At 41.2% G+C, this 16997-nt stretch overlaps 1 protein-coding gene across 3 annotated transcripts in view; it reads right to left on the reverse strand.

Moving 5' to 3' along the window:
* Positions 1-891: 891 nt before the first annotated feature.
* The window catches only part of kcnb2b (potassium voltage-gated channel subfamily B member 2b), a 103937-nt gene continuing 87831 nt past the window's right edge, over positions 892-16997 (reverse strand). For all 3 annotated transcript variants that reach the window (XM_055007273.1, XM_055007272.1, XM_023297768.3), the window contains one exon: positions 892-6713. In XM_055007273.1, coding sequence (XP_054863248.1) covers positions 4734-6713 — 1980 coding nt within the window. In that variant the 3' untranslated portion in view covers positions 892-4733. The remainder of the gene's footprint in view (positions 6714-16997) is intronic.

Genomic DNA, 16997 nt, shown 5'->3' on the forward strand with positions numbered 1-16997 from the left:
TATCAAAGTTATTTTAAGGCATGATGAGATTATTTTATGAAACAAAACCGTTATAAATGTGGAATTTAGATAAAGAGTAATGCATTGTAAGGGGTTTAATCAATAACTGGAAAAGGATTTTAAACCATCTGTAGGTAGATGTCATTTGCCCCAACTGATGATATTTCTGGTGTGTATGATGTTGAAACTCTAAAAGAGTAAATAAAGGACATAAAAGTTATGTTTTTCATAGCTGCAAGGTTTGACACCAAACTTCTAAGGTATGACATTCTCTGCAGGTTCCTAGTTTAGTCTTATTCTGAGCTTTCAGACACATTTTACACAACTTTTGGACATTACAAAGCAGCATCACTGCATTATGTATTGAAAATTGTTATGCAGTTTTCTCTGTCTTCATATCCCCATGCAATACAAGAAATGCAGTGATAACAGCCCAAATACTTTCGTATAATCTATTATTAACATCTTTACTTTCTTTTTGTGCATGCATTCTTTCAATATTTTCCCTGACATATCATGCCAGAGCCTTTGCTTTTGAGGTTTAAGAGAGTTTATGTTTGCCATCAGTGTTTGGCAGTAGAACGCAACAGAAACATGGACTTGCATTAATTGCATCGAATGGAATGGAAAACATTTCCTTCCAGTGATAAATCATTTATCAGCCAGTAATGCCAGATTGCTGAGCTGTCTGCACATTTGAATATGAAAAACAACTTTACCTTCTTGCTGCAAATGCAATCTCAGTTTTAACTGGTGCAAGTAGGAATGATTTAGAAACTCACGTCTTTTATGTAATGATCCTTAATATGCAAAAAATGCATATACAGAATGCATATGTGGCCTACAAACACCAGCTTGTGTGCAGAATAGAGAACACCAGACACATAAACGCACGAGTTATATACACATTTATTTGTTATTCTGCATATGCTAATAACGTAATGGGGAACAATGCTCTACAGAAATGTTGACATACGTGTACCATAACAAAGTGTTCTGTGGTCACATAATTGTTCAGACTACTACATGCATACAAAGATGTTGCTTTGTACAGAAACAGTCTGTAGCTCAGAATGTGTCTAATGATTATGTTCTCTCATAGCTGGACAGAAAACAATCCAAAAACAAACGAAAAAAACGTTAGAGGCAGAATATACAGAGACATAAGAACAAACAATGTTGCTTTATGCATTTTAGGGAGCAAGGTTTGGTAAGCACGCATGAGTGACACGGACTATACCCATTCTCTCAGAGAAAATAAAGACACAACATGTCCACCATGTACAGTATCACAGATGAATATGCCATCGTGAGACAGTAAGACAGAGCACGTTCCTTTTGCTGTCAGCTCACGGAATTAATCTTAGTATCCACACAAACTTCATCCCTAGCGGATATAATTGTTCAATCCAAATCCCTTGTTTCTCTACCCTACCTGTCAAAATGAAGGATTACTCAAGGCTAACACGGAGACATGATCACAACAAACAAGGGATGAGGGAAAAATTTGATGCACAGGTAGAGAAAAAAAACAAGTGTTAACAAGAAGGTTATCATCCAACCTTTTTTCATAAATTAAAAAAACAACAAAGACAAATGAAAATCCCAAACAACAACAACAACAACAACCACCACTGATCCCGCATTTTACTTCGGAGAGTACCAAAGAATCTGAGTTTCTGATGAGGGATTTTCACAAAGTTAACTCCATGAGGTCTCACATGAATATCTGATCACTGAGTCAGATTATGCTACTTTGGGCATCCAGTATGTACACAGACAAAAAGAAAATATGGACCACAACGGATGCAATGTAACCATTTAGGAGGCCTCTGTTTCTTTTCTCATGCTAGCTTTCCTTTAAACCACTGATCAGTGTTCCTGAGGGCATGCCAAGGGGTTAGAGCCTCTGAAGCTGTAGGGATTGGAGCACTCAGTGGTGTCAGCATGGGAAATAATCGGATGGATCAGTCCAGGGACAGTAGGGATCTCTTCCTGGTCACTCTCCCTCTTCTTCTGCCTTCTTAATGCTCAAACGTCTTTGTCCTCCTTCCTGCTTCGCTGAAGACTGATGGGGGTGGATACTGAATGTGGTACACAGATTACCCAGGAGGAGGGAGAAATATTGCGGCTCCTTACTCCGGGAGCCAAGACATCAATGTGAATTTGACAACATCACCTTTCAAAAAGTACAGAAGTAACTAGTTGACGTTAGCTGTTAAAGAAAAAACAGATAATCTATCCAATTAGAACATCAGAGAGTTATAGAAAACCTGAGAACTCAATATCATTACTTGTATCTATTACATAAAGACCTGATTTCTCCTATAAAATTAGAATTTTCTGTACAGTGCTATATGAACAAAGCAAAATGACTTGCTACCTTCTCATAAACAGCGGTGTTATGAAAAGGCACGCATCATTTCAACCACCATATGGCAGGAAAATTGTGGTCGTGCTCCATTTTGGTTTAGAAAAAATAGAATCATTCTCAACGTTAATTCACAAAAAACATAAAATCCTTTGTTTGTGGCCATTGAAATTAGATCATGTTAATATTTTTCACAGACATTTTTTGCTAGATTTTTATGTAAATCTAACAGCGATATAAAAGGCCCTGGTGGTCAATTTGGATCCCTATTCCCACTGATATAATCAAATTTGAGGTCCATTGATACCTGGCATTAAGGTGCTTGACAGCATTTTGCCAGCCACATAATATGAAAAAGTAAAAGTCAAATTCTCATTTGCATTGTTTGTGAGATTCTGGTAGTTGTAATACTGTTTTGCCTCATATTAAAGATATAACATTTGAAAAATACAAGTAATTTCTGCCTGTACACTTACAAATTCCCATAGACATAAAATAAAGTGCCACAATTCTTGGCCTGCATAGATTGCAGTATGCGGTATTGCACATTCCACACCTCTCTGTGAAAAACAACAAACAACAAAAAAATCATGATAATAATATTAATAAGAAAAAGAAAGAAGACAATAAAACAACAAAGAATTCACCCATGTTTTCCTGTCATAGTCATTCTAGTTTGTGTGGCTTTCACAAACACCTTAGTAGTACACTCAGCCAAGTGACATGCTGAAACAATAAAGAAATATTCCAGCAATAAATTGGAATCAAAGGCAATATATAACGGATATTTTCAGTCAGTGTAAAACAAAAGCAAGAGAGAAGACAAGAAAAAAAACTCCTTTGGGTTTAAGTTTGACTGAAAATAGTTGTTTTCGACAATAAAACACAATAAATTACAGTCCAAGACACCACAGATATACATTAAAAAAAGCCATAAACTTATCAGCAGGATTGGATAAGGTTGCAGTAGTATGAAACAAATGTCAACAATGACACCAGGGCGTCGAGGATAGGACAATGAGCACAATGGAGGTAAACAAACCATAAGGAAAAAACTGAACTACTGTCATAATACATCTTGTTATCATATATGTTATGATGCAGCTGAGATAGAAGAAAAGCTTGTCAGTGTGCTTGATTTGGTCCATTGATATCAGAAGGAATATAATCTTTTTTTTTATGGTAGTCTATCCCTTTTGAAATGCCAAAATAGATAATGATAGTGTAAAGCATATATCTATACTAATGACCAGATCTACTGAGCTGAATTAATAAATAGTCTTAACTCGGTTTTTATGGACTCTCACTTACCTACTGTAGAATTTTTCTACAACCAATCTAGACCTACTTAGTTCATATTTTATTCTTAAAAACTACTTTTAGATGTATATATCTGATGTCAGAGAATAAATAAGGTTCTTTCCTGTGATTTGGATGGAATCCAAAGGCTGAACAAGGAGTTACACATCCTAAACCTTATCCTAACTTCTGAAACTGCATGATACATATTTTCAATAGCTGTAGGATCTGACAGTCCTTGTTCTTACTGGTTACATAAATATTTGGCAACTACAGGTGTGTGCACTTGAGAGGAACCAAGGTGTATTTGTCCTTTATGCCCACGTTCATCAACTCAGAGACTGAATATCGGATGCTCAAACTGAAACTGCTGTTATGAACAAACCAAAAAGCAATAATGTCAACGTTACAGTTTCATACACCTTTTTTTTCTACAAGAAAAGAAAAAAAAAACATTACAGGGTCATCATGGGAACACTTTGCATTTCCACAAAAGGTAATGATATGTTTTTTTTATAGGTCGCTACGATGCAACACCCGGTCTGAGGGCTGTCGGTTCAAACCCCTCCCCTCTTCACATTGCAAATATTTGTACCTTCAGTGACAGTCTTCCTTTGCCATCCTGTGCATTGTCATTGCCTTAGTCCTATTTACAGTGAAGCGCTTTCAGCAAACTAAGCACCGTAAAATATCTGTCTGTTTTTAAATGCATGCTTTTTACACATAAGTCCCTCTGTGCATTTCCTTCTTTTGCTAAAAAAAAGGAGACTGTCATTATGTACATTGGGAGGACCTGTGTCTACACGAGTTGATGAATTCTCAGCTTTTTTTCCCAAGAGCCTCCTCTTTGAACCCACCGTTTGCTCCAGAGTCATTCTCAAATCTGCACAAAGCACTGCAGTTTCTTTATCAGCAATACACAACAACACAAGTAAAAGAGACTTGTCATGCCATGCAAAAATATCTCTCACTACAACTGCACCCTTGACCTTTCTTCCTGCTCCCCCCACACACCAGGCTGAGGTTATAGCAGGTCTATTGTCCCTCAAAGCTTCCCTTACATTCACATGCTGGTTTCACAGGTTGGAGAGAGGCTGCCGTCCCCAGGTATCAGGTGGATATCAGATGTAAACATGTGGTTCTCTACTTTGTGTCCACTTTGGTTGCTGTCGGCCTTCACCTCCTCGCCTGCCCCAACCACACCTTGGGTGCAATTTTGTGCTGCTGTCTTGGGCGACAAGGGCGCCACGGCGGCACCCGCCACCTCCATCAGATGCTTCTCCTCGTGGTTCTCTGTGGATTGATCTTCATCGCCAGGTGGAGTGTCTACCATCAGCCTCTTCGGGGACAGGGGGCAGCTATCTTCCGCTGTGACTGGGAGCAGCTCCTCTGAACTGGGGATGAGTGGTGACGTCTCTCCCTCGGGAGATTCATCTTCCAGGATGCTGGAGCTGATGTCTCCAGGAGAGGTAGTGCTGGGTGGTGTTAGAGGACAATCAGCAGAGGTTTTGTTGAGGTTGACCTTCAACCCTTTTATTTTGAGAGGATTATTCCCTCTTATAGAGCTCTGGATATGCTCCACAGCGCTGTTAAAGCTCTCCCCTTCTTCTATATGCAGCACTGATCCATCATCGGGGTTGACAGGTTGATAGAGGCCATCTTTGAGGATGATGCCAGGAGAGCTCTGGCCATCCCTCAGCTGGCGAAGATCCAGAGGTGGTGGGGCTCTGGGATGTCTGATCTGACATGGCCCAGCATCCTCCTCATCTGAGTTGGAGCTCTGTTTTGTTAAGTCTGCTGAACAGCTGGCAAAGTTATTTCCTGAGGAGGGCTGGACTTCCTTCATCTCCAGCTCCACCTCCTCTTTTAACGTCAGTTCGGGGCTGTAGGATTTCTTCGGCGAGGCGGGCGCGGTCATAGTTGTGCTCAGAGTACTCATGGAGCTGGCTGTGTTGAGATTTGTGAAGGACTGTGACTTGGTCATCTGGTTGTACATCTCCTCCAGTTTCTGAACGTTAAGGTGTTGTGGAGTCCGGCTTGTCCGCTGCGGACTTCCAGTGGTGGTGATGGTTATACGATGGGGTGAGTTCTGCGACTGTGGGTTTCTTTTATCTGGAGATTTCAGGTTGGTTTCAGAGGCGGCGTGCCTGGTTGAGCTGCCCCAACGGTTAGGAGACAGGTGGTTGTCAAGGGAGGTTTTGTCTTCTCCTTTCTCTACCACCACATCCATCAGCTCCATACTGCGGGCAAATGCATCTTTTAGGTTCATTGACACAATGCTGCCATTCCTCTTGGCTCTCTCCAGTGCCTCCCTCCTCTTGATGGCTTTCTCCTGCCTCTTCTGCTCCTTATAGAACTCAGAGAAGTTGTTAACAATAATGGGGATTGGTAGAGCAATGACCAGCACTCCAGCAATGCAGCAGAGTCCACCCACAATCTTTCCAAGTAAAGTCTGTGGGTAAATGTCCCCGTATCCCACTGTAGTCATTGTAATAGTGGCCCACCAGAATGAGGCAGGGATACTGGTGAATTTAGTGGCATCTTCATCTTTCTCAGCAAAGAAGACCAAGCTGGAAAATATCATGATGCCCATGGCGAGAAATAAAATAAGCAAACCCAGTTCGTTGTAGCTCCTTCTCAAAGTAAATCCTAGAGACTGGAGTCCTGTGGAGTGTCTGGCCAACTTCAGGATCCTCAATATTCTCATGATTCTGAATATCTGCACCACACGGCGCACATTTTGGAACTGTAGCACACTCTTGTTGGACTCTGTTAGGAATATGGTGACATAGTAGGGTAGAATGGCCAGTAAGTCAATGACATTCAGTGGGCCTTTGAAGAACTTCCATTTATTAGGAGAGGAGAGGAAGCGTAGGAGATATTCCATAGTGAACCAGGCAATACACACAGCCTCCACATGGGCCAGCTGGGGGTTGTCGTTGGCCTGACCAAACTCGTCTATGACCTGGAGCTCGGGTAAGGTGTTCAGAGAGAGGGCGATGGTTGAGAGGACGATAAACAGTATTGATATGATGGCGAGAATCTGAAAGGAGAGCACAGAGAGGAATAAAGTGTTAGTTCAACATCAACAAATGAATCCATTTTCATTACTGAATATACAAAGTAAGAGGATTAATATTCAGAACTGACATAAACACACATTACAAATGCATGAGCCATTAAAGGTTGAGTCGAGATATACATCTCGTATTGCTCAGTGAATCTATCACTTTGTCTCTCACCGTCAACATTTTATGGCTCAGTTGTTTGTGACAGATAGAGGATACACTCTGAATAATCCGAAGTGTGTGATTTGCATTAAGGACAGAAATAGATGCATAAATAAAAGACTGAATGGTGTTGAGTATACAGTAAATGATATGAATCTAATGGAGTGTCTGTCTTTGCTTAAAAGGTGCTGTGGGTGTGTTCCTGAATATAGATGAGGACTCCATGATGCTTATAAAGAATATAAGACATGCCAAAGTAGTGTCCATATGGACAATATGGGGTAGCAAAGTAATGTAAAATGACGGAAGCTACCAATGAGTGATTAAACCTTTGAATGAATGCAGCACTGCAGGATAGATTATGAAATATGACGTACGTTTCAATAAGGGAGAGTAACTAGGACAGAAATCTATTTTGGAAATAAAAGACTGTGTGTCTCTCATCCACACAACATAAAAGGATAAAAGGATTTTGGCTCCACCTGTTGGCAACAATCTGAAATTCCCTCAGCTTCCAATTTGTAAAAAAAATAAAAAATAAAAAAATAAAAAAGTAAGTGAACAAAAGTTTAGAAAACTTGTTTGTTCTTGTGAATTGAACAGTGGAAATATCGGATCCTGTGCCTTCTGCTCAGTAAGAGGATGGTGAGAACATCCTGCATAATCCCATGAGGTTGTCAGCACAGCATGAGGCTGCCTTTCAACTGCAGCTCTCTACCTTGACCAGGATTTATTGACCTTGATTGATTAAATCTGGCCTTGGATGGTCTGACTGAGGTTGACATTTATAAAAATGGGTGTGTGAGCAATATATGGTAAAAGCAAGACTCCGTTTGAATTAATTTGATACGTACCTCTCCCTATTTCATCTATTCCTCTGTCTTCCACCAGTAAAACTCCCGCCAGTGCTGCTGGAATTTAGTTTTTTCACTGCTCAACTCAGTGTCCTACACAGGTTAAACAACTCTTGTCTACACTCAGTACAGTACTGCATCACAAACTAAACTGAAATCCAACACATGGAAAAATTAGCATTCTTTTGTGCAAAGTCCTCTATGACCCAACCAATATATAACCTATTAAAATCTAATGAACCAGGATTGAAGAGTCTCAGTCAAGACAGGAAAACAAGGCTCCCTGAATACTAATCACAAACCACATTAAATTGCAGAACACACTGATGATTAGACATAAATTTACACTGTGCAGTCTGGAGACACTCACTGTATCTCCTTTGAGACTTCATTAATTTAGCAAACATCCCATATTAGCAAAGATCATGTAGCGACAAAACTCAAGGATTTTGCAGTGTTCAGGGTTCAGCCCTGTAGCTATGGACAAACTGGAAGAAACAGATAGTAGGCCAGGGACAGCTCCTGAAATAGATGAATGTGAATGCAAAAATGTTTTTATTTCTATTAAATGAGAAAGATAGAAAAAAATACAAAGTCAGAGAGTACAAGAGAGAAGCTGGTGTCATGGCTCAGCGGAGGAAGTGTTATCGCTAAATGAATGTTGGTACTGATTAGGTTAAACCTATTAGCAGCTAAGTGAGGCAACCCGGGCAGGCCTGGCGCTGAGACTGAAAGACTGTGGAGTCATAGCGAGGATGCAGATTGCTTCCAAACCCCTGAACTTCTTGGCAAGCTCATCTGAGGCTCACTCCCTGCTGCCAAGCCTCTCCATCAGAGGACCTTTGCTTGTGTTCCTGTTGCTGAACACGAACAAGGTATAGGAGCAAATAAGAGTCAGTGATTTTGCTCACTTTATATACTTAGGGGATGTAAATTGCACAGTTTACAAAGCAGATTTTAGAGATACAGTGCAACATGGAGCGCATTAAAAGTATGATTTATATACAGGCAAAAGGTAACTCATACTTTAGAAGTCAGTTGTTCTTTGTTTAGATTCACATTAAACTGCCTCCAAGGAGGCCGTTAATGTTCCAACGTTCCACACTTTAAAACTGCTGTATGAGCAGCTGGATGAATGGATGTGTGGGATGGACACAAACACACTCACGCATGGAGATAGAGAGACAAAGTGATTAATGTTTTCACTGACCCACACACCTTTCAGCCTCACTTTTGCACACCGAAGCACCCCTTGCTCATCGAAACCACGGATGGCATTTGAGCAGAGGGGGATGAGCAAGCCTGAGGTGGCTTGCATTAACCTACTGTAATTGAGTGGGAGTAGTTAAGAAGATCAATTACTTGGGGCTCAGTCTTCTTTTCCTCCCGATTTGCATGTTTGGTGGCATTAAGTTCAGCATCACATGCCGTGGGTGCTGGATTAAAAAAACGGAAACGAGTGCAGCAAAGCCTGCTGACCTGGAAGTGACCCAAGGGAAGAGGACACAGGAACAGAGACGGGGGAGTGAAACCAGATATTTTACTGTACTGGACACTTTCTAATAAGTGGAGCTGTTCTCTGACCACAAGTTCAAAGAGTAAAACAACTACAATGAAATGCCACTGGTAGCTTGATCATTTTACTAAACTAACCAATGCTGTTGTGTGTTCCACGGACTGCATAATTTAAAGATAAACTGTGAAATTAAATGATAAAAATGAAATGGAATCTACTGAATTGCTTAAATATATGTTTTTTAGTCAGACAACTTAAGATTTCCGCACATAAACTATGTGTAAGCAGTCTTATTCCTTCTTCCTGGGAAGGTTTTGACCTCGGGTTCAGGATGTCAGAGTCAGGTCATGGCCAGGCCAGTCATGAGACCTGATTGGCTTAGACCAGTGGGCAATGTCTTCAGATCATTAGGTCATGTGTGACATGCTTTAGTTGTCTCCATAAGCTCTACTGCAGCAGAAGCTGTGCTGGACAGCTGCTTTGGGACTTTGAGATTTACAATAAAACAAAAGAAAAATGGACAAAGAAGGCAATTTTTGAATGCTACATGAATACTCTGATGACTTCCTTTAATACTTTCCTCTTTACTCCTGAGTACATTATAAAACACATCAGGAAAAGATACATCATTTGATGTATGAGTGGTGGCTCACACCCTCAAGGGACAGTTTTAAAAACAGTTTAGGCAGCACTTTAGGCAAATATGTCCTCTATAATGGGAAGTGAATGCAACTACTCCCATACCTATTCCCTCAATTTCATTGTGCAGCTTCTTCGAAGTAGTAGCCAGAGTACTGACAGGAGGTAGCAAGAGAGATCATATTTCTCCTATACTGGTTTCTCTTCATTGGCTTCCTGTTAAATCTAGAATAGAATTCAAAATCCTTCTTCTGACATATAAAGCTCTTAACAACCAATCTCCATCATATCTTAAAGACCTGATAGTACCATATTATCCTAGCAGAACTCTTCGCTCTCAGACTGCAGGCTTACTTGTTGTTCCTAGAATCTCTAAAAGTAGAATGGGAGGCAGAGCCTTCAGTTATCAGGCGCCTCTCCTGTGGAACCAGCTCCCAGTTTGGGTTTGGGAGGCGGACACCCTCTCTATTTTTAAGACCAGGCTTAAAACCTTCCTTTTTGACAAAGCTTATAGTTAGGGCTGACTGGGGGATTCTGAGGGGGTCAGCTGGTGTCTTCATTTGCACAACTGACTTCCCCTTTGTCTCTTAGTTCTGCCCCTAGTTATGCTGCTATAGGCCTAGGCTGCTGGGGAACCTCTCTGGATGCACTGAGCCCTTCTCTATCTACCTTTATATTTAATATATATACCGATATTGCATTACACTCACTCTGTTTCTCCCTGTGTCCTTTCTCCGAGTGTCCCTGGTCCCAGAGCTGGATGCTGGATGCTTCAGATGTGTGGTTGTTCTCACACCAACTGGCCTAATCTCCATCTGTGAGATGCTGCTGCTGACCTTCCTCCAGCCCACTGCTTCCAGCTGCCCATTTCTACCAATCTACTCTGCATTGCCCTTACTATACTTGATTTGCTCATCTATATATTTTTGAGTTTTACCACCAGCTATATATGTAGTATATTTAATGCCAGAGCCGTACACCATAGCAGTAAACTATAATCAGTTTCCCTGTTAGTTTTACTTTGCATGTATCATCTGTCTTATCATGTATGTATCAAATTGTGTGTTTTATGTTCCTTGCCCCCCCCCCCCCCCCACCTCTCCACCCCTCTATCTCTCTACCTCTTCTGTCCCTCTCAACCCGCCCGGCCAGCAGGCAGATGGGTCCCCCCACATTAGAGCCTGGTTCTGCTCGAGGGTTTTTTCCCTGTTAAAAGGGTGTTTTCCTTGCCACTGTCACCTTTGGGCTTGCTCTGGGGGTCAGGCATATGGGTTCTGTAAAGCGTCTTGAGACAATTCGACTGTAACTGGCGCTATATAAATAAAATTGAATTGAAAAATTGAATAGTATTAGATCCTTTGGGGGACACAAGTAGGAAATGTGAAGTTGATCCAGAGGAGGAAACACACAAGAGTCATGGCGTTAAGAGCCCTCGAGTCTCTCTTCTGAGCCTCTCCTGATTTCCATCTTCAGCCACCTGTCAACTCAAGCACTGCCCTTGAAACTGTGAGAATCACCTTTCCCCATCCTCTTTTAGTTCCCACAAGAAGCAGTCAATAGGGGCACTAACTCCTCTCTAAATGTCCTCTCATCGGTGACAGCAATGTGGTCACACACCTGCCGCCGACTTCGTGCATCACCAACTCTGCCTGTATTCACATCGTTCCTTACTTTGAGGAAAGAAGAGATGTTCCGAGGAAGAAAAATAACCTGCGCGATGCTAGCGGCCCATCTGCCAGCTTGGGGGAGGCTATTGATTGCGTACACATCACAATATGGACACCGAGCCAAGCACAGCAAGCCCCTATTGATATCCCTGCTCAGAGCTCTTATGGGCCGTGATCCACCTCTGAGGTCCCCACTGACACCCTCCTCCACCACCCGTGTCATCAATTTGTACTGGACAAACTGAGCCATAGCTCAGGTATGATAATTCTTTGCTGCCGAATCAATCCAGGTGATTATGGCTATGGTAATGTGGATTGATTCAAGGACTTGTGTAGTATGTCATCTTCGGGGACCTCTGTAGCTCTTCTGCTGTGATGACTCCATCGTGGTATGCAGGGGTGTTAGGTTACATATGCCAACACAGCTTTGTGCATACATTAAAATAACATAGAATTGTGCCTCTGCGCTGGTGCAGCTGGAAGAGTTCCTGAATGCCTTTCTAGAAATGTTCACTCTGTCTCAAAGATACACCGATTAGATTTTGGTGGTTAAAGGTCACTGTGACCTCACTAAACATATTTTTGTCCATAACTAAACAATTCTGACAATATTTAGCAGACATGTCTAATAGGATGAAACATTTTTTTTTAGATCCAAAAGGTCAAAGATCAACTTGACACTTATATCATAGTGCTATGCATAAAGAACTTTTCAGCCATTATTCAATGCCGTAACTATGGAACACAGGAAGGGATTGCAGTAAAAAAAAAAATACAGCTTGACTGATTAACAGGGGTTGTAAAGCCCAATACTATTTGGTCCACTGCATCTGTACTTTATAGTCAGTAGAGGAAATGTTGTGACTCTCTAGTATTTGATGCATCTCCTGAAATACTTGTTAGAGTCTCCGTAGTCAGTTTTGCATTCTTGTGTGCACAAACAACAGTCATGCAGACAGAATTTTAATAAATAAATCAATTAATTAGCTTTTATGGAGTAGGAAGATATTTGTTGAGAAAAACATTACATTAAAATATGAGTGTGTACAAGGCCTAGATTTACATGTACCAATGGGCAAATTCTACGTCATTATTCAAACCACTGGCTCCATATGCTGGAAATAATGTTAGAGTGATGCAAATGGAAAGGTACGACTCCTAAATGTTCATAAATTTTACTTAAGTGAGCCATTACTAACAATTAATGATAGCCCTGAACAAATATGGCATTAAGGATCCTGGCTCAGATTATTTAAGCAAGATTTATAGGGCATGGATAGTTAGACTATGTCTTCAATGCGCACTCTTAGAGAGACCCAACATTAATCAACAACAAGGCAGGGGAGATCCCCTACACCCACTTCCTGCACCACTCTGTCAAGATTCTGCTGGTTGAGTGCCTTTACTATGGCCAGTTTCCAACGAATCCACAAAGGGAGAGAAAGAGAGGGAGAGAAGAAGAAAATGGCTATGAGATTTTGGTGGCAATCAACTGTTTTGTCCCACAGATCCTCCAAGGTTCAGAGAGGTTTGGAGGAATGCCACAGTCATTACGATTTGTGCCTCAATTCGAAAGCCATTAGTCTGCAGACAAGATAATTGAGTTCATAAAGCACTGGAGAAAAAAATGACAAAACTGATCCAAATGATTTTCCTTGAAACCAGCACAATATGTGCGCTGCAGAATTACATCCCCAACCCTTTGTTACAACTTTGCAACAAATTCAGAAACCACTCAGGCGTCCATCTGTCGAACTATCTTTGGAGACTCCAGAGGGACTCGAGTGCATAATAATGCATACTTATTATTTCAAGAAAAACTATTGAGCTATTCATATACCCATGGCAGCTCTCAGTGCAGTCAATAATTGCAGTGGATATAACCCATCTGTCTTGGCATAATACAGCATTGCCATACTGTGTCACTTACAATCTAATTTGTCATCAGTCAGCTAGACAATATTGCGTGTCTCCCCCCCCCTGTGTTTGGCAACCTTTGTCAGGAGTATCGTCATGAAGTGATTAAATCCACAACTTCAGGGTCAGTCTCAGTCAGGTGCCTCAGCATCAGTGTGAGAGACAAGCGCAGCATGTGAATAATTTTTTTGTTGATTGTTTTGTAAAGCACCAACCCTGAGGTAACATCAATAAGTGATGGAGGACTCTCTGTCACTTTCACGTAATCCGTGCTGGAGGCCTGCAACAGCAAAAACCAGAGGGGGTTTCAGCCAGCGTTATATGCTGAGCATGTGATGTTCACTCAGCAGCACAAAAAAATGGCTCAGTGGGCTGACAGTGTATGAGAGGAACCTTAATCAATAAAAAATTCCCATCTGCTTGCAGGCCACCTGCACCTTTTGTTACCAGAGTTAGGGTTCATTTTAAGACACAACATGACAGACATATAAATAAGTAATAAAACCCAAATTTTAATGAACCCCCTACATTATTGAGGACAATCCCTCCACCATCCTCTCTTGTTTCCACTGGTGGAGTCTATTCCCTGTGTGTCTTTCTTTGATCTCGTCACTAAACTTCATTGTGTCCCCTTTTCTTCTCATTCTTGTAAAACACATTGTTTGTGTGCTGTTCACCCTCCTCCTCCTCAAAGCCCTTTCACTTCTTTCCAGGCTGTATTTATACTCTAGTGATATTTGTTTGTGTGTTACTTTTTTTTTGTAGAGCCAAGGAGGAAAGTGGGCTAGTATGAAATATTCATAGAGTGCGTTCATCCGTCGGGCCAGTAGTCGCACAAACACGCCTGCACAGAACAGGCAACACAGTTACAGTGTGTCAGGATGTGGTGCTCCATTACAGCTGGCTTGAGTGACATGCCCACCATTAGCAGATTGACATATCATACGTAGAAAATCACGTATTAGCTGACACAGCGCGCTCACGATTCCTCCTTTGGTGTTTTGTTCAAATGACACATTACCCGAATCCCATTACGACTGTTTCTAATTCACTGTAACAATAACACTAGGCGGGCAGTGTGCCAGTGTATGAATCCCTGTGAGTCCTGAGAGCTGGCAAACAGAATAGAGGATTTGTGATGCTCCAGTCTGGCGGCATGAGACAGTCCACCTCCAATTTACGGCGAGTGCAGCCCACCTGCAACTTTAGGACAAAAAAGAGACTTTTCCACACTGTCGACACATGGGACCTAATTAGAGAATAAAGACTAAACATTTAAATATAACGCTCCATGGGAACAGGCTTGGCTGTAGTTGCAAATGAAATACAAAGTAGTTTACTCTGATGTTAAACTCTGCTATAGTAGCATTTTGCTTCACACAGTGGATGTCACAGTCTGTAAAATGGATATTTAAAAAAATATATAACCTTTAACGGAGTCCACTAATGATGTACTACAATTGTGAAATACTGATTGATCACTATTGTAGGTAATAAACTCATTAGCTGGGCATGCCAACATTGGGCCTATGCTATAAATTATTGTTGTAAGCCCAAAACAATGAATTTCCAGTTGAATCATAGTGATATTAGAGATTATTAAGTGCAATATCCAAATCACAGGAGCTGCATTTTTTTGATAAAGGTAAAATATGTCACAACAAACCATTATAAATGAAGCATTGTGGTGCTACGGAGAGACTGCAGCCTTTCAATGATATTCTCCAGACATAAAAGAATGTGCTTGTCTGTTAAAGACGGCAGCAAAGAGCAAAAATGTCCATTCCAACTACAACTGTGACTCACATCCGTCAAAATAATCGCAATATGATGTTTTTATATGATGATTTCTTTCCATCTGAGGTCATCACGCTAATAAACGTTGAATTCTGTCTATAAAAGGAAGAGCGATTACAAGTGAGTGCCGCCCAGCGATGCTGACCAATCGATCTTTTTTTAGGTCACAATGCAGCGTAGCACAACAGCACTCAGTTAAACTTAAACATTCATGAGCGAGCTGCTACTAAATAAATTTGCAAAAGCGGCACTTCAAAAACGTCACATTACAAAATAGCTGGTCCGTTTCTGGACTCAACCTTGAGAGAAACTCAGCAGCTCTCCTTTTCAATCAAGTGTATTGATGAATTTATTTAAAGCCCTGATAAGATCCTTGAGTCATCCGCTAACTGAAATAGATACCTAATGCCTGGTCCATCCTACTGTGCATCCTGTAACATGGCCCTCTGCCTCTGTTATCAGATTTCTACACTCAGTATGTCTTCAGGACAGATATGATTGCAGTTCAACAATACTTCATGAGTCTATTTAAAATAATAAAAGGTATCCAACAGTGTGGCGATGCTATTTCCGTCGACGACTCAGCAGTTTTGTGAATTAATCGTTGGCTGTAAAAGCAGTTCCCGCTGAGACCAGGCCTCCAGGAAGGGCACAGAGCAAAGTCATGCGCTGCTAAGAATTTAATGCAAAGAACAATCCGAAATTTTAGGTCATTGTCTTGATTAGTCGAAGTGAGATCAACACTTTAAGCTCCTTCACTTCTGGCAAAACTTTAAATCGCACCAATCTTTGCTGCACTTTTCGTCTTTCCTCTGTCCTTCCACTGCAATCTGTCCAACACTATTGCCATCTTAGCCACTTTGCAGCCAATCATGGCCCACGACTTTCACAACACAAATGTCAGGAAAAAAAAAGAGAGAGAATAGGCAATCAGACTCAAACGTGGCAGTGCAAGAGCAGGCTGTGCTTACTGAGAGGTACACACAAAGCTGCATGTCCTTTTGCAAAAAAAAAAAACAAAGATATGGGAGCAGAATTCATTTATGAAATAATAGTAATTTAAAACAAGTTCAAAACCTCCAGTAATAAACAAAATATACTACTTCTAGTGGAGGGAAAGTCACTGAATTAATTCCACCACTGCTCACATATGTAAGAACTTGCCATGAGCTATGAGAGAGTCTGCATGTTTCCACGCCTTTGTCTTCTGTTATCATTACTTTGTTGCTGTGTAACTGCTCCAGCAAAATCTTACCACGGCAATAAATCTCTCTGATGATGATCGAGAAATATATATATTTACATTAGGAACCAATTTAAACAATGTCCTTCGCTGCCGGACGGAGATGGAAAAAGCCTGTGTGCATGTGCATGTGTTCGTGTGTGTGCACTCCGTGGTGTGTGTGCATGTGTTACCGCATCTGTGTGTGCGTTTCTGAGGAGAACAAGCCTTTGGCCCTTGTGACGTGACATCATTATTAACCTATGTGCCTCTGACATCCTCCCCTCAGGAGGAGAGAGCAGAAGGCAGAGATACAGCCAGTTCCCTCCATAGCATTAACACACAATGGCACACATGTACATGCACATGAGAGCTTTTCCAGTACACAAAGACACACACACACACATGCACATATATACTAGTATACATATATATGTATATGTGAATTTTGCTCATTTTACTGCGTCTTCATGCACAACAGATTC

The sequence above is a fragment of the Amphiprion ocellaris genome, chromosome 22 (assembly GCF_022539595.1).
Source record: "Amphiprion ocellaris isolate individual 3 ecotype Okinawa chromosome 22, ASM2253959v1, whole genome shotgun sequence".
NCBI lineage: Eukaryota > Metazoa > Chordata > Actinopteri > Pomacentridae > Amphiprion > Amphiprion ocellaris.